Here is a 27672-nt window from a genome sequence, read left to right on the forward strand (position 1 = left end):
GTTGGAGCATTTAGCACTCTGGGACATGGTAGAAAACTCTATTGTGGCTTAGTAAAAAGGGAGGGGGGAGGCTAATCTGTAGCAGATTTGTGGAAAACCTGCATTTATGGATAGAATTAATAATTTTATCATAAGAAGTCTAAATGCTTAATAGGTGCCTAAAAAATTAAACATTTACATTCACTGTGACAAATGAGGGATTTCTAGCTTTGCTTTTATCTCTGACAGACAAACAGCAAAAAGGTGAGTTTGCTATGGAAGGATATACCGTCAAAATGAATAATACACTTCGGAAGGATGCAAAGAAAGATTGCTGTTTTGAAATCTCTGCTCATGATAAGCGCATCTATCAGGTTAGACTTTCTATATTTGTCTTAAAATTACAATGATTAAGATATTGCTTTGCCTGTTTCGCTGACAGAAGCATCTCATTTAAACAGGTGTTATGAATATATTCACACAGTTTATTTGTATGTTCGGAACTATGTTATCTATCTATTTAGATATATCTGTAGTTATATGAAGAGGTGTATATTGTATATAAATTTACATGCATTTTTACTGTGGTTTAATGATTCAGTATCTAGCCATTTCATTGTTATCCTCCTAAACATATTAGCAAAGCTGTGACTTCTTAAAAAAATTACTTTTAAAGTTAGAACAGTGAAATCTAGGTGTTAATTACATATTTGCATTGGTTAAGGGTTTGCAATGGGAAGCACCTATCAGCTGTGCAATTCTGAGATCTATCAGCTAGACATCAACATGGAATATACGTTTAATAAGTTTTAAATATCTGAGATTGCAGTTGAAAGCCAGTTAATTAAGTTGTCAGGTAGTATGTTGGAATCTGACAAGAACATTTTTAAGAAAACTGTACCCAGCAGTCTAAAGAAATTCATGGGTGTCTTCTAATTGTCAAGGGCAAACTTTGTTCATCAGTCCCAGCTTTGACATTGATGAAGAGAAGCGGCTTTTTTTTCTGCACAGCTGCCAGCTGCTGATCAGAGTTTCAAATCCATCATCCTCTACTTCAATTACGTAGATTTGTCAAAATTAACTGTACATTATAAGAAGCATCCTTGCAAGAAAAGTACCAGAAGACATAAAAAGAATTACCAATGGTTTACCTGAACAGATGACAAGAATATTATATTTTTCTGCCACTAGAAGCTATTTATTTACTTTTTTTCAAAACAGTTTGCAGCCGCTACCCCTAAAGAAGCAGAGGACTGGATACAGCAAATAAAATTTCTACTACAAGGTAAGAACGCTCACGTTACATAATTTATAAAAAGTATAGGAAGCATCAATGGCATCTATACCTGATACAAATATAGTATCGAATTTTGAGTATTTCATTTAGGGCTCCTTTTCCTAAGCTGCGATAGCGGTTTTAGCGCGCGCTGGACCTTAATGCCAGCATTGAGCTGGCGTTAGTTCTAGCCGTGTAGCACGGGTTTAGCACGCGCTAAAATCCTGCGTGCGCTAAAAACGCTATTGCAGCTTAGTAAAAGGAGCCCTTAGTGTCTGATATTTATAGATAGATTTTCCTGAAAAATAGCATGTAACCACAATGTATTTAATCATTTGCATTATCTTAGAAAGATAAGTATGATAGTTTCATATATGTGCAGGAAATGTAACCTCCTAAAGATTTCTATATTCAGGCATTTCCAGCTGCAAGGATTTTATTGTGGCACTGCACAAGATCTTATAATTAAGACTTGTTTGCTCTTTCTATTTATCCCAAAGTTATTTTAAAGCAAGCATCCAAACTAACTTTTTCCATGGTGTTCCATAGACATGGAATCTGATACTATTCCTGAGGACCACGAAGAAAAGGAAGTAGGCAGTGGTACTGGGCGAATCGGTGCATATCCTCCTCCAATCAGCACTGAGCCAATAGATGATGACATTTATGAAGAACTTCCAGGTATGTCACAAGTTGTCCCTTAAAACAAATGTTATTGTTCAGTGTATTCTAATCAGGAATGTGTGTATGTTGTGGGGGGGGTTAGTTAAGGAGACATAGGGCTCTTTTTACTAAGGTGCGCTAGCGGTTTTAGCATGCCCTGCATTGCCGCACGCGCTACACGCTAATGCTTCCATAGAGCTTGCGTTAGTATTTTTTGGGTAGCGCGGGGTTAGCGCGCGCTAAAAACGCTAGTGCACCTTAGTAAAAGGAGCCCATAAGGAATGAAGAATACCTCACATAATCCTAAGAGTTTTGAGAAAAATATTTGAATTTGAAGAAAACTCCCTTAATCTACAATGATAGGCAATCAAGACCATTTCTTCATGTATGGTTAAAATCAGTGTGTGTATGTATCTATGTCCTTTCTTTCTTTTGGAAAATACATCTATTCTTTCAACATAGTTCAGCTTTTGATTGTGCTGCCTTTGATTGTTTTTTAACAATAATTTTGGCATATAATACCAAAATGTATTTACTGTTAGGGGAATCAGCACAATTAAATTCATTTTTAACATTTAAAAAAATCATTTATCAGGGGCACAGTCTCTTTCTACGTCTCTGGGAAAACCTTTTGATAGGCTAAATATATTGCCCTTTGACTTGTTACTGTTTTGCTTGAATCCATTTTAGTCATATAGTTGAGGTCTCATGAACTAGTTTCTCCAGAAGTATGCTTTTAATATTTTCTTTATGAATTCAGTATGCACAATAACTAACATTCCCAGTCTGGACACATTCAGCATGCTATCAGCTTCTGCTTGATATATGACCTGGCAATCATGGTAATAATATAACATATTGCCTTGGACTGTCTACAGTACCGCTGTAAACAAAGTCACTGACAGTCTGAGAGTCATTTTCTTTCATGTTCTGCAACATTAATCTAATTACAGCATGGCCTCAGAGTTCATATTTTTCAAATGTGGCCAGTGCCAGTTTACTAAATAAAAATATATATTTTGACAGCTGGTGTCATAATGTGCTAAAAGAGGAACTAAAGGGTGTATGTGAAAATACACAACATTTTTAAATGATCTGAAATCAGGATATAATTGAATCCTTGTTAGGACTGGGTTTGTACTGTTGTATTTCATATATTTATTAGATATAGAAGTTCGTGTATTTATTGGATGTAGAATTTGGTCAGGTTTAACTGTTACGCATTAATAAATCCCCTCTTCTACGAAACTGCGCTAGCAGTTTCTAGCACGGGGAGCCACGCAGAATGGCCTGCGCAGTTTTGTAGACGAGGGGGAAAGACTCTTTGCAAATATTCTTCATATGATTGCATCTTCTCTGTGAAAAAACCCTCAGTTGGTTTTTGTAGTAGTTACTTAATGCACAACAATGACATGAAAAAATATGAAGATAACCCAGAAAGAAAAAAAGACAGAGCTGGACTAGGAAAAGTATTAAAAAAAAAAAATCAAGAAGAAAAGAAAGTCACCAGTGCGATAATTTTTCAGAAATTTATTAAAAGTTGGGAGATTTTATAGCGGTGATAATAGGAACTTAAAATGGATTCAAGAAACTAGACAGCTTATCCTCATGTCAATTCCAGAAACAGTAATGGAAGTCAGTCTAAAAGAGCAAGAATCAACATGGCATTAAGTTCTAACCCTTGGCGTCTCTTTACCACACTAAATTCCCTATTCAAAATGCCCTCAACTCCTATCCCCCATTCACTTTCTCCCCATACTATGGATGAGTTCTTCTACAAGGTTCAGAAGATTTATCTTGAGTTCTCAACTAGGTCACCCCCACTTCCCTTCCATCTGTCCCTTCTGCCAACCTCCCCTCAACCCCTGCCACCTTTTCTGAAATCACTTAAAAAAATGCACATCTTTTCTCCTCCTCCAAATCTACTATTTGCTCCTCTGATCCCATTGACCTACAAAGCTTTTAGAAAACTCATAAAAACTACCTTATTCGACAGATATATCACCTAAACAGAACCTCACCAAACACTCTGTCTCTTTTCAAAATGCCCTCTGAAATCCTAAACGAGCAGCATTTGTAATTTCAGGACCTTTCTTCTAATTTGTCCCCCCCCGAATCTCTAAACAAACTATATATTGTAATTTTCGCTGTCTTTTTGAATCTCTAAACAAACTGTATATTGTAATTTTCATTTTTTTATTTTTTTCTGAAAGCTGCGACTTTTCTTTACAGGTTTGCTCCAAAATTCTTAGCAAACAGCACATTTTGTAATTTCGATTTCTTAAGTCCTCGTACTCTGAACTCCTTCTACATATTGTAAATTGCTGAATGTTCAGCTCTCTTGAATGTAAACCGCCTAGAAGTCGCAAGATTGTGGTGGTATAAAAGAATAAAGTTATTATTATTATTATTCCCACCAACTTACTCAGCACTATCTCTCCCATTGTTATCCCTCCTATCAGTTACATCTTCAACCTATCACTCTGTAATTGTTCCTGATGTCATCAAACATGCCATAGTTACATCTTTCCTTAAAAACCCCTCACTAGACTCCATAGGCCCCCTCCAACTATCATCCCATCTCCCCCATCTCCTTCTTATCCAAGCTACTGGAACATGCAGTTTACCATCATAGCCCAGTCTCAAGCTATTCTTGACACACTTCAGTCAGGCTTTCACCCACTGCATTACACGGAAACTGCCTTTGCTAATAAAGTTTCCAATGATCTGTTCCTGGCCAAATTCAAAAGCCTCTACTCTATCCTCATCCTTCTCGATCTACCTGCAGCTTTCGACACTGTTGATCACCACCTTGATACACTGTCCTCACTGGGATTCCAGGGCTCTGTTCTCTCCTGGTTTTCTTCCTACCTCTCCCATCGCACTTTGTGTATGCAATGGTGGATCCTCCTCCACTGCTTTCCCACTATCAATCGGTGTACCTCAAGACTCTGTCTGGGGACCTCTCCTTTTCTCCATCTATACCTTCTTCCTTGGTGCACGATCTCCTTCAATGGTTTTCAGTATCACTTCTATTCTGACGACTCCCAGATCTATCTCTCCATACCATATCTCTTTACAGTAAGCCATGCCCCTCAGCCTTCCTGTTTGACATTGCCATCTGGATGTCACACTGCCATCTAAAAGTGAATATGGCTAAGATTGAGCTCCATATCTTTCCATCTAAACGCATGTCCCCCCTCCCCCCATGCTCTATTTCTGTAGACAACACTCTCCTCCTCCCTGTCTTGTCAGCTCGCAGCCTCGGAGTCATCTTCAACTCTTCTCTCTCCTTCTCTGCTCACATCCAACAAACCGCTAAAGCTTCTATAACATTACCAAAATCCAACCTCTCCTTTCCAAGCACGCTAACAAAACCCTTATCCACACTCTCATTACCTCTCGCTTAGATTACTGCAACTTGCTTCTCTCAGGTCTTCTACTTAACCATTTCTCTCTCCTTTGATCTATTCAAAATTCTGCTGCAGGACTCATATTCCACAAGAGCTGTCATACTCACTTTACCCCTTTCCTCAATTCACTTCATTTGCTCCCCATCCATTTCTGAATACAATTCAAATTCCTCTTACTGATCTACAAGTGCATTGACTCTGCAGCCCCTCAATTTCTCTCCTCACTTAAATCCCCCTATGCTCCCCTTCATGATCTCCATTCATTGGGTAAGTCATTTCTGTCTGTACCCTTCTCTTCCACTGCCAAATCCAGACTCTGTCCCTTCTATATCACTGCACCATATGCCTGGAACAGACTTCCTGAATCAGTATGTCAGGGTCTGTCTCTAGCATTATTCAAACCCAGGCTGCTTTCAACTCCGAACTCCCACTTATCATAAGATACCTATGTCCATCCTATCATTCTCTCTGCTATAAACTTTTCAAATCCTATATGTCCGTCCAAATTAGATTGTAAGTTCTTCTGGGTAAGGACTGTCTTTTATATGTTAAATGCACTGCGCTGCGTATGCCTTTCAGTGTTATAGACATGATAAATAATAATAGTAAATTTTTTAAAAAAATCAGATTTCATATGGGAAATAATATAGCCAAAATTTTTAGCACAGTGAGGGTAAGGGAGATCAGCAACCCTCCTCACTGCACCAGAACAGCAAGGTTCTTCTTTTTCTCTGGTGGGAAGCCCCGCCCCCTTTCTTCCCTGAGCAGCCATTTTCTACCAGCCCTTGATAGGGCTTTGATCAAGAGCGTGGCAAGCTTATTCCAGCACAGTGAGGGGATAGAAGACCAGCAATCCCTCTCACTGCACCAGAACAGCAAGGTTCTACTTTATATCCAGTGGGAAGCCCTGCCCCTTTTCTTCCCTGAGCAGTCATTTCCTGCCAGCCTTTTAAAGGGCTTTGATCTTGGCTCCACCCACTACAGAATTCCTGTTCCTCTTCAGCCCTTTTTGAGGGCCGCTGAAAGGTTTTTCTCCAGAAAGCAGCAAGGCAGAGGAAGGAGGAAGGTTCCCTCCATTCTGTCCCTCCGTCCGACGCCACTCCATACAAAAGGATCGGACTTGACTCCATCCACTGCAGAGTTCCTGCTCCTCTTCAGTCCTATTTGAAGGACACCGAAAGATCTTTTTTTTTTCCTTCTAGAAAACAGCAAGGCAAAGGAAGGAGGCAGGTTCCCTCCATCTTGTTCCTCTTTCCCCCACCCGACGCCGCTCCAGACGTGAAGATCGGGTTCCGCCAACTACAGAGTTCCTGTTCTTCTTCAGCCCTATTAGAGGCCGCCGAAAGGTCTTCACAGAGAAAAGCAAGGCAGAGGAAGGAGGAAGGTTCCCTCCATCCTGCTCCTCTGCCTGATGCCGCTCCAGATGCGAGGATCGGGCTTGGCTCCACCCACTGCAGAGTTCCTGCTCATCTTCATCCCTACTTAAGAGCCGCCAAAAGGGTTTTTTCTAGAGAACAGCAAGGCAGAGGAAGGAGGAAGCTTCCCTTCATCTGGCCACTTAACCCTCTGCACAATGCTACTCCAGACACGAGAATCGAGCCTGGCTCCGCCCACTACAGAGCTCCTGCACCTCTTCAACCCTGTTTGAGGGCCACCCTAAAAATAGGACATATCCTGCCGGCGGACATCTGGGCTGCCCTTTGATACCAAACTATACCAAAAAAGACCCCCCTACAACAAAATAATCCTCGCCCTACCACAAAAATCACCAGTGAAAACACCAAAAGAAACACAGCTCGTTCCACCCAATCCTCACCTCCCAACTCCACAAAAAATAAAAATAATAAAACAGAAACAAATAGTCATCGCCCTACTACTCTTGATCATAACATTCCGGAAAGCAAAAGTAAACTAAAACTCACCAATTCCAGTTATAGTAACAAGCAACAGAAACCACCACCCAGCAGGGAGTAACCATATAAACATGGTTGACTGCTCCACCTGCATGCACCACAGCATCCCTCAGACCTGTGGGAGAAGACCCACAAATGCCTCCTGAAACCATCCCAGGATCAAACCCACCTCCCATGCAGACACCCTCATCTACCCAAAAATATCACACAACACTAAAACTGAATTTACATCAATAAAATGTGCATACATAAACATCAGATCCCTAGGCCCAAAAACTGAGATCATAAAGGACTGGATAGAAACAGAAAAACTAGGATGCCTCTTCCTCACAGAAACATGGCTAACCTCAGACCCAACCCAGAATACAAAATACAAGTAGTTTGTAGAGACAAAAAACTAGGAGGAGGACTAGCCATCCTGGCCAAAAATACTCTAAATATAGCGCTACAGGACAAAACTTCCATCCCACACATGAATCTACTCGCCTGCCAATTATCGGGCCCCACACTCAAAGGAATCCTAACCTGCCTACTTTGTTACATAACACCAGGAAAATGGAACATAGCAAAATTGGAATTCGAAGAATTTATACTCAGAAGCTCCCTCACATCAACATACAACCTAATCCTAGGCGATCTTAACTTACACCTGGAAGATGAATCTTCCAACCAAACAAAAAACCTCCTCTCATTCCTTAAAACCCTATCCTACAGAATCCTATACCCACAAACCACACACGAGAAGGGCCACCAACTTGACATAGCAGCCTACATGTCCCAACAACCAAAAATTCATACCACAAACGGAACATGGTCACGCACCCTCTGGTCAGACCACTACAAATACACCTTCAAAATCACAGGGCACCCAAACAAAATAACCAAAACTTAACATAAGAAGCACACAAAAAGATTGATCCACCTAAATTCTGGAACAAAGTAGACACCATGATACAAGATGGAAACCCCAAGGACTTCTTTAACCACTGGTGCACCCTAAGTACATCTATCCTCGAAGACATGACACAACCGCAGAAAAAGACCAGAATCTGTAGATGCTCAGATAAATGGTTTTACAACGAACTATTGCAACTCAAACAACAATGCAGATGTCTTGAAAGAGAATGGAGAAAAAACAACCGAGAACACACAAAAACAATCTGGAGAACACTGAACAAACAATACAAACAAAAGCTAAAAGAAAAAAGAAAGGCATACTACACCAATCAGATAGGCATAGAAATCCAAGACACCAAAAAACTTTTCAAACTACTAAAGGAATTCACAGACACCAAACCCTACCTGGCCACCAAAACCACCCCGCCCCCCACAGCCAATCAATTGGCTGAATTCTTCAGAAACAAAATATCAACAGCCAGAAACACCTTCACCAGGACCCCACACCACCTCAATGAAATTTCGATACCACCTAAAGAAAACAAGGCCTACGCAGCAGACAGAAACTGATCAGATTTCCCAGATACACAATGGCAACACCTCGACAAACTCTACAAAAAATACAGTAATGCAGCTTGCGATTTCAACCACTGTCCCCCATACTTGTTAAAAGCCACCAGCACTAGATTCCGCACCCACCTCATGCGGTGGATTAGTTACATGCTCACAAAGGGTCAATTTCCATAAGAAGCCGCCAAAATCATCATAACCCCTATTCTGAAAGACCCAAAGGGAGCAACAGATCAGCCATCCAATTACAGACCTATAGCCTCAATACTGCTATATGTCAAACTAATGGAAGGCCTCATAGCAAAACTTCTCACTGAATACTTAGAAACCCAAAACATTCTTCACCCCTCACAATCAGGCTTCAGAGGCAACTACAGTACAGAAACACTACTAGTCTGTCTCCTGGACACAGCCAAACAACACCTAAGCAAAGGCAAAAAAATGCTACTCATACAATTCGATCTCATAGCGGCATTCGACCTAGAAAATCACAACATCCTACTACAAACACTGGAGGCAATAGGAATCACAGGCAAAGTCTACAATTGGTTTGAAGGATTCCTCCGCTCAAGAAGATACAGAGTAAAAGCAAACAATGAACAATCAGAATCCTGGAACAACCCTTGTGGAGTCCCCCAAGGCTCCCCACTATCACCAACACTCTTCAACCTTTATATAGCCACACTTGGCACATGTGTAGACAAACAAGGTATAATGTCATACAGCTACGCAGATGACATCACCATCCTCCTGCCTTTTGACCAAATCACCCCCAACACAACGAACAAACTACGCATTGCACTAGAAACAGTGTCAAAATGGATGAGAGACCACAAATTAAAACTGAATCAAGACAAAACCAAATTCTTACTTCTAGAAAGAAACAAACCCCCAACCATAACAAACCTAGAAATTAACTCCATCACATATCCCTTACAACCCAACCTAAAGGTTATTTTCACCTCATAGATGTTACCATACTTAATCCTAACTTTATTCAAATAGTCATTCTAGGCATAGGCAGTAGAACACATTTTTGTTTGGGGGGGCGGGGCGGTGAAAGCTCCACCTCAGACCCCATCCCCATAATTGTACTAATTGTAATACCACTTTTTCTATTCATTTTTCATACATACACACAATATAAGATTAACAACATATAATGGTTAACCACAAAATTAAACTACACAAAGCACACTGTATGCTTCTCAACATTCATTCCTACCAAAACACAGATAACCCCTATGCAAATACAGGACCACAAACTAAAAATACTAACATATACAAACGAAACCCTAAGATGCAAGACTCTGCATGCAGTACAATCCCAGAGAAATAGAAGCAAATGCATTTCTTCCTGAACAGTGCAAAATATAGACAGCAGATGTAAATTCTCAAAACTGACACAATTCAATCACTAAATTGAAAATAAAATAATTTCCCCCTACCTTTGTTGTCTGGTGATTTTGTTTTTAAAACCATCTTTTCCCAGTCTCTGGCTGCACTTCCTTCTGTCTGTTCTCTTAACTATGTATCCAGAGCCACCTTATCCATTTGCTGTTTTGTCTCCTTCACTTTCTACCATACATCCATCTTTAGCATTAACTTTTAACATTCAACTTTCTTCCATTTTTCTGCTTTCTTCTCAAAACCTATCTACTTTTCTATGTCGTCCCTTCCCATCTATCCATGTGTACAATCTCCTCCCTCTTTCTTCTCCCCCATTCCCATCCATCCATAAGAAGCATTTCTTCTTATCTCTAACCTGCCGCACCCATTGCTGTGCACCATATCCTCCCTCTGTCTCCCCTTCCCCTCCATCCCTGTGCACTATCTAATTCCTCTCCCATGGTCAGACAACTCTGTCTTCCCCCTTCTCCCCTCATATGGTGTGGCATCTTTCTCCTCTCCTCTCCATAGCCTGGAATCTCTCTCCTCTCCCATGGTCTAGCATCTCTCTCTCTTTCCCTCCCTCTTCCCAAGGTCTAACATCTCTCTCCTTTCCATTCTGTGATCTGGCATCTCTCCTTCCTGCAGTCTGGCATCTCTCGTCCCTCTTTCCCTTCCATTCCAGTGGTCTGACATTTCTTTCTTCCCTCCTTTCATCACCCTTCTCTGGAATCTGACATCTCTCCCTTCTTTGAGATCTCTCCTCCTTCCCAGGGTAACATTTCTCCCTCTCTCCTCTCCACTGCTATCATGTCCAACAGTTCTCCCTCTTCCCCATGTATACCATTTCTCTTTCCCTCCCTTTCCACACACCTAAGTCCAAGAATTTTCTTTTTTTCTTCCCTCACCCACCGGCAGCAGGGTGTTTGGGTTTTTTTCTAATTTCATGGGAGTTAAGTGTGTATACAACTTTACACTAAGAATTATAAACCTTGTTTAAGTACTTTTTATAGGCTTGAAGACCAGAAAGTTTGGCACTTGCTTCCCTTTAAGTTGCTACTGTAAATTTAGTATGTGCTATCAAAGCACTTCAATCACTTTCTCAGTCACAAAAGAAAGTCCAAGATAACGTACGGAATAAAACAATAATTTCCAAATGCAGACCATATAAGTGCTTTTCTGTGAAAAAATTGACAGCACTTAAATAACATTTTTTAAAATTATATATTTGGATTTAGATCACATCATTTTGGTGGTAGCTCAAGGTAAGTTACATTCAGGTACACCAGGTACTACTTGTCTCTAGACAGCTTACTGTCCAAGTTGGGGCCTGAGGTGATGGAGGATTAAGTAACTTACCCAAGATCACAAATATCAGTAGAGGGATTTGAACTGGGCTTCTGTAGTTGTCATCCCGTTGCTCTAACCACTAGACTACTCCTCCACTCTACTTCTGCCATGTAAGTCATTAAAAAGTCAGAATTTATCCATTTTAAATTGAGATAGGACTTGGGGCAGTCCAGGAGCAAAGCTAAAGATAAATGGATAGTATAAGTGGTGAATTCATCTGGTCTCCATCTAATTTTGGTGGACAGGACTAAGGTTAAATGGATAAGAACATAAGAATTGCTGCTGCTGGGTCAGACCAGTGGTCCATCGTGCCCAGCAGTCTGCTCACGCGGTGGCCCTCTAGTCAAAGACCAGCGCCCTAACTGAGACTAGCCCTACCTGCATATGTTCTGGTTCAGCAGGAACTTGTCTAACTTTGTCTTGAATCCCTGGAGGGTGTTTTCCCCTATAACAACTTCCAGAAGAGCATTCCAGTTTTCCACCACTCTCTGGGTGAAGAAGAACTTCCTTATGTTTGTACGGAATCTATCCCCTTTTAACTTTAGAAAGTGCCCTCTCATTCTCCCTACCTTGGAGAGGGTGAACAACCTGTCCTTATATACTAAGTCTATCCCCTTCAGTACCTTGAATGTTTTGATCATGTTCCCTCTCAATCTCCTCTGTTTGAGGGAGAAGAGGCCCAGTTTCTCTAATCTTTCGCTGTACAGCAGCTCCTCCAACCCCTTATCCATCTTAGTCACTCTTTTCTGGATCCTTTCAAGTAGTAGTTTTGCTGGTATCTCCAGCATTTACACTCAACATAGCTCCAATGAATATTTACGGTACATACCTTACCCATTGAACATTATATGTTAGCCATCCTGCTTAATAGTGACCTCATAGTTTTTAATTATTTCCTGCGTGCAGTCTTGTTGTTCTGAAGATATAAAGAAAAGACCTGATGTAGTTTTGTGATAGTTTTATTATGTTTTGTTCTTTCATTTAATAATACTTTATTATTTTATTTATTATTATTTAATTCATTTTATATCCCATCGTCCCCAAAGACCTCAGGATGGATTACAGGTTAACATACATAATATATAGTTAACAAGTTACAATTTGCCATAGTTATATAGTACAAGGTTTTGTTTTGTTTTTCTGGTACAAGATTTTGTCCTAACACGACATATACTAGGAATCTAATTCCCATATCTGTAATACACAATTTACAGATTAAAATTTGTCACAGTTACAGTACAAGATTTTGCAATACAAGTTTTTATCCTAATATGACACATACGGAGGATCTTGTATCAATATACATTTCTTTGTAATCTATCAGTTGGGGGGGGGGGGGGTTAGGTGAATAGGTATGTTTTTATTGATTTCCTAAAGTTGAGGAGTCCTTCAAGGGATCTTATCTGCGGGGGCAGTCGATTCCAGAGGGTCGGTATGAAATGGTTAGTAGAATATATCCAGATGGTTTCAGTCATGAAAATATACCATTTTCTTTTGAGGTTCAATTAAATTAGACCACATGTTCTAAAAGCAAAACCTGGCAAACCTACATACCAGCCCAACCTACCTGAACAATTGCCTCATCCAAACTACCTCAATCAGGCATAGGAAAACCCACACTCCATTCACACACCCTCCAATCAAAGAAGTTAAACAGAAAAAAACTATATGACGGCCTCCTAGCCACCCAAGCAGCAAAACTAGACAACCAAATCACCAATCTACTGATAACAACCCCAGACTACAAGATGTTCAGAAAAGAAATAAAGAGTATACTTTTCAAGAAATCTCTGAAAAAGTCTTAACACCACAAGTACCTCCTTATTCCCATATTCTTCCTGACTCCCCGAACCTACCTGATCTACTCTTTACTTTCTCTGGAAATGACCAGAAATCTTCTTTTGTAACCCATCTTCTATAACTCTTTTGTAATTTGCCTTGAACCGCAAGGTAATGGCGGAATAGAAGTCTGTAATGTAATGTAATATCTAGTTGTTCTTGCCTTAAAAAAGACAATACATCTATTGACTTTCTGTAAATAGGACACCCTAGCATTTTACTACAAGTGCATACAAAGATATTATGGTCCTAGAAGGAATTGTTCTCTTACAGAAACCTATGTAAAGTCTGTTTTGCCACAGAAAAGAGATTTATAAAATTTTGCATCTGCATATATGCATGTCTAAATTATGTGCACAGATAAAGTATGGCCATCTGCATATAATCATTCCCGGGGCACAGTGTGGATGGAGCAGAAGCGGGGTTGCAATGTTTATTTTCTATTTGCATATACATTTACACCTTTATTGGGACAGACATTCAGTTATGTTGGCATTTGCACACTATCAATGCTGGATTTTGGAGTCCTTTTATAAATACCTCCCCCCCCCCAAAAAAAAAAAAAAATGCAGCCGAATGGGGAGAGTGTGGCGCAGTGGTTAAAAGCTAAAGCCTCAGCACCCTGAGGTTGTGGATTCAAATCCCTGCTGCTCCTTGTGACCCTGGGCAAGTTACTTAATTCTCCCATTGCCCCATGTACATTAGATAGATTGTAAGCCCACAAGGGACAGACAGGGAAAAATGCTTGAGTACCTGAATAAATTCATATAAACTGTTCTGAGCTCCCCTGGGAGAACTGTATAGAAAGTTGAATAAATAAATAATGGACTGAGAACCTAGAGTTAATCCCCATTGCAGCTCCCTGTTTCCCTCGGCAAGTCATTTAATCCCTCACTCTCCTGGGAACAAAAAATATAACAAAACCCTTATATTGTGAACCCAGTAGTGACTGAGAAAGAACTTACATATCAAGTCTCAACGTTCCTTTCTTAGGGGTCCTTTTTCTAAGCTTCAGCACTCAGGCATCCCTCTGTAGTTTCTGCATGTGTACACATTAAGTAGTTTTTATTTTGTACAATGCTTGTACAATGTAAGCTCTTAAAGAAAAACACAAATATTATGCAAAGGGTTAGATCTTATAACAAGCATTCACTTTTTCTAAGAATTGTGATAAAACTGGGAATGGGACAAATCCGAGTTGTGATCAAAAATTACGGTAAGAGATAGAGAGTTTTTTCTCTTTGGTGTTTTTCCGGGAGAGGGCCAATGATTATAACAAAACCCTTCTTAAGGAGCTTTGCTCTTTCGGAGTATGTATTCGCTGGATTTTAAGGCCCATTTGGTAGTATATTTTGGTCACCCGATCAATCACTGCGCATAAACAAAGGGGACACATTAAATGTAGATGTTATACTTCAGAGGAGTGTGTCTTTTCCTCTTTGGATTAGTAAAATAATTTATTACAGTAAATTCCCCTCAAAATACTCCCCCTCACTTCAAACACACTTATCTAATCGTTCTTGACACTTTCTGAAGCAGTTCTGGAAGTCCTCTTTCGTGAGTGTCTTTAGTTGTGCTGTTGTGACTGCCTTGATGTCCTGAATCAATTCAAAATGTTTACCTTTCATGGTCATTTTGACATTGGGAAATAGACAGAAGTCGTACAGTGCCAGATATGGTGAATAAGGTGAATGAGGATACACTGTAATGTTTTTATTTGACAGAAATTGCTGTACCAGAAGCGACGTGTGACAAGAAACATTGTCATGATGGAGGATGAAACTGTTTGCTCATTTCTCAGGTCGTTTTCTATGCACATCATTTCTTAAATGCTTTAATAAGTCCTTATAATATTCAGAGTTCACCGTAGTGTTCCTGGGTACAAACTCAGCTTGCACTATTCCATCAAGGTCAAAAAGCACAATCATCATCACCTTGATGTTGGATCTTGATTGACGTTTTTTCACGCAAGGAAAACTGGGTGATTTCCATTGAGAACTCTGAACCAAGGTCTCAGGATCATAACCATAGATCCAAGTTTCATCTTCCATGATAATATGTCTTAAAAAGCTGGAATCTGAAGTAGCACAATTGCACAACTCCAATGAAATTGACAAATGCTGTTGCTTTTGTTTGACCATCAAAATGCGTACAAAAACTTTTGCACTCACTCGCCTCATGTTGAAATCTGTTGTTAAAATATTTTGAGTGGAATCATAAGAGATGTTCAGATCCTCAGAAATTTCCCTGTTTGATCGAATCATTTTGCTTACTCTTTCAACATTCTCTTGGGTTTTAATGTTGAAGGATGTCCCAATCTCTCCTTGTCTTCAACCGATTCACAACCATTATAAAATCGCTTGAAACACTTGTAAACCGTCTTCATGGTCACTGCAGTATCACCATAAACTAATTTTAACATTTTGTGTGTTTCTTTAACACTTTTTTGCAGTTTAAAACAAAATGTCATGTTAATGCATTGACTGTGATCCATGATTTATGGCACACTTTAAAACACACCTTTGTTCAACTGTACTCACAGTCGACTGACTGCACCGAACAAGTTGAAACTTATCACACACTTATTACTAAGGTTTGATGTGCCACTTCCCATATTGAAGATCCCTGCCTTTCCGTTGGATAGCGCTTGGCAGCAGCATTCACCGTATTTTTCGATCTCATCTCATATGCAAATTAACTTGGAAATTGATAAATCTAGCTTGCTTGCTTTCTTAAAACTGAAAATGTTCAAATTATGTAAGAATTAATAACAATCACATGTATTTCTTTATACTGAAATAAAACATATTTTATTTCCAATGCTGATCAATCATTCTTTAAGCATTTTCTTTGTACCAGCATTAAACCACTTTTGACACTATTGATTGTAAAATCAAACTGATGTGAGCAATATGACAGAGGTTGTTTGTTATTAAGAGATAGAATCCCATCTCAGAAAGCTTTGTCAGCTGAAGAGACAAAATCACACAAACTAATTTTACTTGCATCATAGCTTTCTCACTGTTGACTTGATTTTTGACAGCTGGTTTCATGGTAAGTAGCAGCAGTGCTTTGTTTATGCATGAGTGTCTTGACAGCAGATTGGTAGTCCTTCTAAAGCTTAATTTACTTTTTTATGAAGGAAACTAATTTTGTTTTGAAAGTGCTGTCTATATCTAATGATACGGCAGTGATGTAAAACTCTCAAATATTCAAGAGCTTTCTAAGACGGTGTATGTACCATGGGGTAGGAGCCAGTGCTTTAAAAACAATCCAGGGTGCTAAACTCAATCACAAATTTATTAACTGCCTTTCATGAAGAGATCATCCAAAGTGGTTTACAATACACTGAATAATAATCAGGTACTCTTAAGTATTTTTACTACCTGTCCCAGCAGCTCACAATCTAACTAAGGTACTGTGAGTGACATTAATACAGTGACAGACCTCTTTTAATTTCTTCTGAGGAATATGCCTGAATTTTTCTTTTTCTCTCTGTCACTGGTATGCACACATGTATGCTACCAAAGCTAATTGGGAGATGTAAATGTAAAGATGTGCTATGAAATGCACAGGCAGTAAACCATGAAAAGCAACAATGTTATCAAGATTAGCCTCTCGAGAATGCTAATAAACAGACACTTTTTATCTCTCTTGTGCCTTTGAAGTTAAAACTTTTTTCCTTTCTCTAAATCTTTCATATCTTTCATAATCTTATACTTTTGCAATTCCCACACATAAATAACACAGGTCAACACATCATTTTCATCAGAATTAATGATGGGTGGGTGTTGTAGTATTTTTCATGCTGATTTCAAATCTGTGTTTAGTTTTTCACTAGTACATCACATTTTTGTAATGAGGCTCATTATATATAATCATAAACGTTAATTGGGCGATATATCATACGTTTATAGGATAAACGTATAAGGAGGGTTAACGACAGTTGTCTTTGTTTTTTAATGCTACAGACAGTGATTAATATTAGTCTTTATCATGCCAAGACATTATACTAATCATCCAGATAGTTTCTGTTACGTCGCCCAATTACCGTAGATCTGAAGAAGGTATACAAATTGTACTTTGGCTATCCACTGGGTGACCAGGATAAGTCTTGGGCTCCAAATCATCTGTATCAGTTGTTCCAAAGGACTTCGTGACTGGCTCATTCGACGAAGGGTAGCGGTCATTTGCAATCCCAATGATATGGAAGGAACCACAAGATTGTATTAAAGATTGCTACTTTTGCCTTGTGAATACAAGTGGATTCTCAGCTAAAACTAAGCACAAAGTTATATATCCTACTCTGGATTCTGTTATTAGGCCTGTTCCTCATGATGACTCAGTGCCTGTCCCTGTACCTCCACAAGATGGACTTGCTTCTGTGGAACATGATGAGGAATGTGATGATGATGCAGCAGCTGGTCACAATCCATTATCTGATCCTGATTATGTAAATGATGAAGATTCAGAACCAGAGTCCTTTACACAAGCTGAGCTCAATGATCTTATTTGTTATCTAAATCTTTCAAAAGAAAAAGCAGAACTTCTTGCTTCAAGGCTTAAGCAAAAGCACTTGCTTGCAAAAGATGCTAATATAACTCACTACAGAAAAAGGAATCATAACTTAACAACATTCTTCACTGTAAATGGCTCATTGAGCTTTTGTCATGACATCAAGGGGCTCTTCAACAGTTTGTCACAAGTGCATTGTCCAGATGAATGGCATCTCTTCATTGATTCTTCACAGAGAAGCTTGAAGGCAATGCTACTGCACAACAGAAATTCCAAACCAAGTATACCAGTTGTTCATTCTACTCATCTAAAGGAGTCTTATGAGAATATGAAGAATTTACTAGAAGCAATCAGTTATAAAACACACCATTAGAACATCTGTGGTGATTTGAAGGTCATTGGCATGTTAATGGAATGCAAGGAGGATTCACTAAATACTTCTGTTTCCTATGTTTGTGGGATAGCAGATCTACAGCTGAACATATGTCAAGCGTTTCTAGCAGCTGAGGGATACCTATAACCCAGGGACAAGCAGTGTGAAAATATTTCTTCCACCTCTTCATATCAAGCTGAGGTTGATGAAGAACCTGGTAAAGGCCATGGGTAAAGCAAACTCACCAGGTTTTCTATATCTTGTTAAGAATTTTCCAAAACTCAGCACTGCAAAACTGAAGAAGGGATATTTATAGGCCCACAGATCAAGTCCGTTATGCAGGATGAAGATTTTAAGCAATCATTCTCAGCAGCTGAGCTTGACACTTAGAAGGTAATCAAGTGATTAGTGGAAAACTTTCAGGGCAACCATAAGTTTCCTTCATACAAGGAAGGAGTTCAGAATCTCCTTGACTCATATCAGAAACTTGGCTGTCGCATGTCATTAAAAATGCACTTTTTGTACTCACATCGTGACTTTTTTCCAGAAAATCTTGGTATGGTGAGTGTTGAGCAAGGAGAACGTTTTCACTAGGACATTCAGTTAATGGAGCGTCGCTACCAAGGTTTCTGCAATGAGAGTATGATGGCCGACTACTGCTAGATGTTGTGCCGTGACAATCCAGACACAATTCACAAAAAGAAATCATACTCTAAGCATTTTTGAAGAAATATTGGTTTCTAAGTGACACAGTCCAGTATAATTATGCTAAGCCATGCGCTTATTTGACTTTGGATCGAAGATACTGCAACATTTCTTTAAGTTGATGCTGCAGTTCTTAAAACCCTATATGCTAAAACGCTTTAAACTAATATTAGTCATAACGTTAAAAGTTTACGTGCCTGAAAAAAAACGAATAACATCTGAAATCAGTATAAAAAACTGATTTAGAACAATGTGCTGTGTTGTTAGATGATTCTGAAAGAGATTAACAAAAAAAAAAGGAAGGTTTATAGTTTAACCTTGGCTTCACTAAAAGGTTATGTGATATGCATTTTTCCTATTCTGTACATGACTGAGAAACCTGTAAAAACTGAACTACTAGTTTCAGCAAGGAGAGTTCTTTTCATCTCTAACACACATGCATGTGTGTGTTGGGATGGCAATACCTCCCAGAGGAACTTTTGTTCTCCTGTTTCAGAGAAAATGTTTCTGGGCCAGGATTACAGATCCCCAACTCTATCTTTGTTTTTTCTTTCTCTAATGTGTTCTGAGATAGCTTTATGTGCTATATATAATTAGTGCTCTTCTCTATTTTGTATAACTTTTCTTCCTATCAGAATGTGTGAGAGAATATTAGCTAACCAGAATGAAGAGGAGAATAAAGATATATATATAACAATGCACGATGTGGTGTGAATGTATTTCTTTGGTATGTCTGAGATAAGTATCTGGGATACGTCTGAGATAAGTGTCTCCAATACTTCTTTTGTCCACTGGAGTGTAGCTGAACTCCTACAGTACCTGGGGAAACAAAGGGTTAAGTGTCTTGACTAGGGTCACAAGGAGCAGGCTGGGATCAAACTCATAACCTCAGGGTATTGAGGCAGTAGCTCTAACCACTAGGCCACTCCTCCCCTCCTTACCTCTTCCTGGATACAGTGAAGGAGTTTGCTCAATATTGAGCCTACTCAAGCAATCACAGTGCATATGCATGGGTTCCCATGTTGGTACCATCATGCAGGGCCACCTCAGTTTCACTTTTCCTCCAGGATGCATTCTGCTGCAGTTCTGTGATGAGGTAAACATTTTAGATATTCTTTTTCCATTGACACTGGGTTTTCCCCTTTTAAAAGCCTTCATTTCCCCCAGAGAGACTCCTAATTGTGTTTTTTGAACCCAGTTAAATATATTTTTTAAGTTTTGAGGTGTGTATAAGATCCTTGGTATGAAAATCTCTAAACAAAACAAAATATAGGACCTAATAAATCAATTGGAATATCATCAAACTTACTGTGAAATAAACACTCAATAAACACAATAAGATAGATGTAAGTGGATAGAAACCCTCAGTTATTGGAAACGATGCTAAGGAAAAATTCTCAAGCTGGCTCCTTATACTGTATTTAACCTGTTTTGAAGAGTAGAGGTCACTGATACATCAACAGGTTTCTCATTTAGAGTCCACTGTATAGGTATATTATTTCAACTGAAATAAGTGATTATTGGTCCCTCTGCAATAATAACAAAAAACATTTCATCCACTAGTGAAGTGTGCATTGACAAATTCAAAATCAAAGTGTTTTTTTTTTAAATCTCGCTCCCTTTCTTTTTGTAGACCTTGTTTCTTGAGCTCAACCGCAGGGTTTTGATGCAATTCTGATTGGTTTCATATTAGTGCTTTGAATGACATTTTTCAGGAATTTTTGAATTTGAGTCATTTGATCTTGCTGCAACTGCTTTTGTCTGATGTCTTGGCAGAATGGAGCCCTCAACATTTTAAGAGATGACGGAAGTGTGCTAAGATAATGTTGAGTATATGGAAACTCGTAACTTGGGTCTGTCCTGTATTAGACCTAATCACAAGATCTTGACATGTTCCACATGCCAGAAAATAACATATAGAGATCTCTGAGGATGACAATAGCATAATAATAATAATAATAATAATAATAATAATAATATTTTATTTTGTATACCGCCATACCCAGGGAGTTCAAGGCGGTTCACAACAGGTAGATGAATTACATACAGTGCGATTCGAAAAAAGAAGAACATAACAAGGCAATCGTGGGGACGAACTCGTTTACATAAACGATTTAGGAGGGGGAAGGGCTAAATACGGGATACATACAGTGTGCTGCAGTAGGATACAATACGGGATACATACAGAGTGCTGCAGTAGGATACAATAGAGTTTAAGAGAGGAAATTAGATAAGAGCATATTAGATGGAAACAGGGGGGGGGGCAACCAACTTGGAGGGGGGGTGGGAAAGTAAGGGGGGGAGAGGGGAGAGGAGGGTTTAGATGGGGGAAGGGGGGGCTAAGGGATAGGTCTGTTGCAAAGGAGGGGTTTCATCAGTTTTCTAAGGTGGAGAGGGGGTGACGTTACGGCGGAAGAGGGGAGCGTTAGGGATTTGGTCCGTTAAAAAGTAGAGTTTTGAGCTTTTTTCTGAAGGGGAGGTATGAATAGCTGTCAAGTATTATTTGGGCGAGCCATGAGTTTAGTTTGGCCGCTTGGAAAGAGAAGGTTCGTTCGAGGAATCTTTTAAGGTGACACGATTTCAGTGAGGGAAAAGCGAATAGAGTTGTTCTGCGGGGGCTCTTCTTATTATAGTTCAGGTTGAAGTGGGGGTAAAGATAGGCTGGTGACATACCAGAAACGGTTTTGTAGCAGATGCAAGAGAACTTAAATAGGACTCTGGATTCGAATGGCAGCCAGTGCAGCTTGTGGTAGAAAGGGGATATGTGATCCCATTTCTTCAGACCAAAGATAAGGCGGATGGCGGTATTTTGGACCAGTCTCAGCTTTCTGGTGATTTTCTTGAAGGCGCCTAGATAAATGATGTTACAGTAGTCCAGGACACTAAGAATGGAAGATTGGACCAGCAGACGAAAGGAGGCGTCATCAAAGTATTTTTTAATGGTGCGGAGTTTCCAGAGCACCGAGATGCTTTTCTTAAATACTAGGTCGGTGTGTTTCTCCAGTGTGAGATGCTTGTCTAAAGTGACACCTAGTATTTTTAGTGATTGCTCAATAGAATAGTCAAGACCATTGATGTGTATCGTGGTTTCCTTAATTTTGTCATTTGGGGATGCTAAGAAGAGTTTGGTTTTTTCTGGGTTTAGCTTTAGTCTAAACGCTGACATCCAAAGTTCGATCTGATTTAGGGTGAAAGATAGCGAATTTAGAAACTCTGAGGTAAAGTAAGAGAGCGGAATGATTATTGTGATGTCGTCTGCGTAGATGAAAAATTTGAGCTTTAAGCTTTGTAGGAGATTTCCTAGGGAGACAAGGTAGATGTTAAATAGGGTGGGGGACAGGGGGGAGCCTTGTGGGACTCCACAGGGGTTGTCCCAGCTGTAGGAGGTAGTATCGTCTTTGAACACCTTGTAGGTTCTTGTTGAAAGAAATCCATAGAACCAATTGAGAACGTGACCTGAGATTCCAATAGAAGTCAGACAGTCTAGTAGAGTGGCGTGGTCAACCAAGTCAAATGCGCTACTTAGATCGAGTTGCAGTATTAGAGCACAAGAGCCTTGGCTGAATAGTTGATGAAGGTAATCGAGCAGGGAAGCTAAAATTGTTTCAGTACTGTGGCCTGACCGAAAGCCGGATTGGTTGTCGTGCAAGATGTTGTGTTTTTCTAAGTATGTGGTGAGTTCGGTGTTTACTATCCCTTCTGCTATTTTGGTAACCAGGGGGATGTTGGCGATAGGTCTAAAGTTGGAGGCCGTGTTGGAAGGCTCTTTAGTATTTTTCTTAATTGGTGTAATCAAAATGTGCCCTTGTTCTACTGGGAACTTCCCCGAGGATAGTAGGGAGTTGATCCAAGTCAGCATTTTGGCCTTAAAATTGACTGGGGCCGATTTCATGATATTAGGGGGGCAGGTGTCCAGTCTACAGTAGGAGTTTGCATACTTATTGTAGTGTTTACTAAAAGTTTGCCAGTCTATGGGTAAGAATGTGTTCCAGAACAGGTCGGCTCTGGATTCGCCTGAGTCTGGTAGAATGGGGTAACACCAGTGGGGCTTGGTTGGGTTGGTAAGAGAGGATCTTAGTTGTAGTATTTTGGAGTTGAAGAAATCCGCCAGGCTGTTTGCTGTTAGAGTGGTCTCTTCGGGTGAGTTGATAAAAGTTTCTATATTGTATAGATCATTTACCAGCTTAAATAGGTTGCTGCTGTTAGTTGAGATGTCGCCGATTTTGAGGGCGTAGAAGTTTTTGCGTTTTTCTTTGGTTCGATTTTTGTAGGTTTTTACTTTTAATCTCCAGGCGGTTCTGTGCTCTTGCATTCCTGATTTTAGCCAGAGTCTTTCCGATTTTCTTAGGTCTCTCTTTAGCGTTAGCAGTTCTGTGTCGAACCAGCCCTCTAAGTTTTTAAGTCTTTTTCTGCGGGTTTTGATGGGGGCCATTTTATTTAGGATATTGGTGCTATCAGTAATCCAGGAGTTCATGAATTGGTCGGTTTGTTTGTTTTGTTCTGATATGATCTCATAGTGAGACCAGAATTCTACGGGATTTATGCTACCTCTGCTGGTATGGAATTTTTTATTTCTTGTTTTTGGGAAGTTATTTGTTGGGCTCGTAGTTTTTAGTTGGCAGTCAAGTTCAAAATCGCAGAGACTGTGATCCGACCATAGTGAGTCGGTCCAGTGTTCTTGTTTCCAGATAATTTTGGGGTAGGATAGCTCTCGAGAGGAGAAAGAAACAAAATCTAATTGATGGCCTTTTTGATGGGTTTTAACTGGGAGGGGTTTGAGGTGCCCTAGTGAGGAGATGAGTGACCAGAGTTCTGTGGTTTCAGGTAGATCTGTTTTTTCAAGGTGGATATTAATATCTCCACATAGTAGGTTGTAAGGGCTAGATAGAGAGTTAGTCTTGGCCAGAGTCATTGAAGAATTCTGATGCCTTAACACTGACCGCAAGAGGTTGCATACTGCTATGAGTTGAGAGAAGACATTGTCTGCCCCTTCAAAGCACCCCTGCAGATAGGACCACTCTGTCTCAACACCTAGGGGCATAGAACAGTCTTGGAAAATGTTAATTCAACCACCATTCCAGCTTTTGGTGAATTAGGAGGATATCACCGCTCTTCCTGGAGCCCAGCAACACTTGGCATCAGTAAATATATTTGTAATAGATTGCAGGACTCTGGAGATATTAAGACAATTGTTACTCTAGTATCTTAACACTGATACTGGGACAAGTATGAACTGAATTCTATATATTGCACCTAAAAATCAGCACTGACTTGACTGAATTGCATTGACCTGGTAAAGTCTGAGTTTACACCAAATTAGCAAACACAGCCTCTGAGAACTCAAGACTGACAATATGGTGACTTGCACCGAGTCTAAGACCCTTCCAAGCCTTGGCATTGGTCTCATGATACTAGGAAATACAATAGTTGTTAGGACAGGTTCAACATCCTTCTGTATTGGTGTCAATGCAGAAGGATGTTGAACCTGTCCTAACAACTATTGTATTTCCTAGTATCATGAGACCAATGCCAAGGCTTGAAAGGGTCTTAGACTCGGTGCAAGTCACTATATTGTCAGTCTTGAGTTCTCAGAGGCTGTGTTTGCTAATTTGGTGCAAACTCAGACTTTACCAGGTCAATGCAATTCAGTCAAGTCTGTGCTGATTTTTAGGTGCAATATATAGAATTCAGTTCATAGCGAGAGCCACTATATGGATAAGTCCTTTTGTATATTTGGCTCTGTAGATTGACAAAGATAGTGTCGTAAAAATTTCTTCCAAAAGCATTCTGAGACTTTTACCTCATAGTGATAACTTCAAGAACTGGGGAAAAGTCCCAGATTTTTTTCTTTTTGTACACATTTCTGCTTGTATAGTTTCCATAGTTAACTAAATAAATACAATTCACCTTTCTGTATTGGGGAGGAAAAGTTTTATGTTGTGCTTATCAATATGGGTTGTCATTAGTCAATTCACCATATCATATCAAGCACCATCATAAATCAGAAAAACCTTCCTCTTAGTTTTAATTATGCACCCTTGTGTTTTAATTCTAGCAGCAGAAAGAAACTATTTTTCAAATCAGATTGCTTTAAATTCGGAAATTGGAGGCGACTTATCGTCTCATTTGCTCATATTTCTGTTAGTCTTTTTTATAGAGTCAAGTCATTGAATTTAAACATTGGTGGTGACCTAGAAACAACAATGTTTACATTCAATGACTTTTCCCTACCAAAAAGTATTGAAATTTAAATCTGTAGACAAAAATGCGCATTTCAACTTTGTGCTAATGTGTGATCTTTTTTTGCACTCTTTAGTATTTCTTTTACCCAGAATATAAATTGAGCACACTGATGACTTTTGAATTATATTTATATTAAAGCCCTATAAGAATGGTTGCTTTCTTTTCATCACATATTAACATCTCAACTATTTATTACAAAGAAGGATCTCTTCTGTTCTGGTAAAATGAGAGTGTTGTCTGTCTGATACATTTCATTAACACTAAGAACCAGATGCACTAAAGTTAGCGATTGTCTAACTATCATTGCTAAACCAGTTTTAACTAAGTTACCAGTTTTAACTGGTTTAGTGACGATTGCCTTTACCGACCCAATGCAGAAAATGTCTCACCGCATAGTTTTCTGCACGATCACTCATTCTCTGATCCGACCATGCAAATAAGCTCATTAATATTGAAATGCCATGTAAACTAGCAGAGCGATTGATGCTCTAACATGGATTCCCGAAGCACAAAAAAAATGATCGCTTACCTGTCTAACCATAGTTTAGCTACTTTTTTTTTTTAATGGGCACAGATGTTGTGCATGTTACACATGTACAATATCTGCCCCATTAAAAAAGAAAAAAAGCACATACATACACCTGTTGATGACAGCCCTGTCTGACGTCCGTCTCCCGACATACCAGCACTGAAAACCGACTCCCTCCCCCCCCCACAGCAGTGAAAACGGCAGGAGGGATGCACAGTCCCTTCTGCCATGCCATGCCAACCCCACCACATGAGAAAAAATGGCAAGAGGGATACCCATTCCCTCCTGCCATGGTGACTCCCCTTGCACGAGAGAAAATGGGCAGGAGGGATGCCCATTCCCTGCCAATGAAGGCCATCCCCATGAACCATCCTCTACCCTCCCCCCCCAAAAAAAAAAGGCAGGAGGGTTGCCTGCTCCCCCAAACCCCCCAACTCCCCCGAACCTTTTTCCAAATTGGGAAGCAAGAGGGAAGCACAGTCCCTCCACCTTCAAGGCCTTCCGATCCAAAATAGCAAACCTTCCCTACTCGGTTCATCATTTGATGCATGGGGAGGGCCCTAAGTCCCTGATTGGCTCAGATGCCTATAGTCCCTCTCCATGAGGGGGGATGGCATGGCAGGAAGGAATGGGCATCCCTCCTGCTGATTTTCTTTATTTATTTATTTATTTATCAATTTTCAATTACAACCAAGTTAACACTTGTGCAGAAAGATAAAGTTAAGCAACAAATAAAATACAATATAAATTATATCCTACTAACCCAAAAGTCTGAGTTAACTTAATATAGCTTAACTTTAACTCAAGTCCTCTATAATAGAACCAAAATGTAGAAATTAGCAAGATGATAACAAAGAATTAGAAATGAAGATAAAATAAAGGTTATTGGCTGAGACAGGAAATCAAAATCTATGAGTATTTCAAATATCCACTCCTTTTTTCAGGAGAGCGACTGACAGGAAAGTTGACAGTTGACTAGGATCAAAGAAAACATATTTTTGTGATTAATATACTATCACACATTTACATGGGTGACGAAGAAAATAGGTCGCCCCAAGAGCAATAACTCCCGGCTTTAACAACAAAAATTCACGTCGACGTTTTTGTGTATCTCGTGATAGATCTGGATACATTTGTATTTTATGCCCTAGAAAGTCTTTCTGTTTATTCTTGAAGAAAAGACTTAATAGCCAATTCCTGTCTAGTGTTAAAGCAACTGTAAGAAGAAGTGTTGCCGGCTTTGCAAGTTTGCTATTTGAAAGTTCCAAAATTGTAGAAATATTAAGTACTCGTTGACCATCTTCTTCCTTTAACTTTTCTTCCCTTTTTATTGGTAAATAATACACTTGGGTAATTGGCGGTAGCAATTCCTCAGAAATTTTCAATATCTCCTTCATATAGCATTTCAACATATCTCTAGGAGTTACTGCTGCTACTCTAGGGAAATTCATTAGTCTTAGATTATTATTATGAAAGAAATTTTCTAAAGACTCCAATTTTCTCCTTAAATTAATGTTATCTCTCATAAGTGTTTCTGTAATTTGTTTAGAGCTTTCACTTCTTGGGAAGAATTCAAAATTGAATTTTTTAAATCTTATAAGTCAACTTTAATATTCTTAATTTCCTTTTCTTGAGTATTAACTTTATGCTCTAACTGAGAGAGCTGAGGATTAACAGATTTAGCCAAATTCGCCACTAGATCCCAAATGGCCTCAAGAGTTACCTCTTGGGGTTTTTTTAATGTAGAGAAGAAATTTTTAGAAGAAACAATATCCTCACCAACTGAGGTTCCTTCGTGGCTGCTGGACTCCTGCTCACCAATCAGATGTGGCACTGGTAAGTCCCCAGGTTCCAAAGGGACACTCTGCAAAGGCGGAGAATCCCAGTCCAAGGTTCCCTGCATGTTGCCACCAGCCTCAGGGAAGAGTCCCACATCGACTCCCGATGGTTCCCTGACCCATGGGGAACTTGCACCCTGGGGAGGAGGGGGAGGCACTCCAGCATCGGGACTCAGGGTG

At 39.6% G+C, this 27672-nt stretch overlaps 1 protein-coding gene across 2 annotated transcripts in view; it reads left to right on the plus strand.

Moving 5' to 3' along the window:
* SKAP2 (src kinase associated phosphoprotein 2) overlaps nucleotides 1–27672 on the plus strand; it is a 441565-nt gene that overhangs the window by 266002 nt on the left and 147891 nt on the right. For both annotated transcript variants that reach the window (XM_033930787.1, XM_033930788.1), the window contains exons 7-9: nucleotides 229–353; nucleotides 1201–1264; nucleotides 1805–1936. In XM_033930787.1, coding sequence (XP_033786678.1) covers nucleotides 229–353; nucleotides 1201–1264; nucleotides 1805–1936 — 321 coding nt within the window. The remainder of the gene's footprint in view (nucleotides 1–228; nucleotides 354–1200; nucleotides 1265–1804; nucleotides 1937–27672) is intronic.

The sequence above is a fragment of the Geotrypetes seraphini genome, chromosome 2 (assembly GCF_902459505.1).
Source record: "Geotrypetes seraphini chromosome 2, aGeoSer1.1, whole genome shotgun sequence".
Lineage (NCBI taxonomy): Eukaryota > Metazoa > Chordata > Amphibia > Gymnophiona > Dermophiidae > Geotrypetes > Geotrypetes seraphini.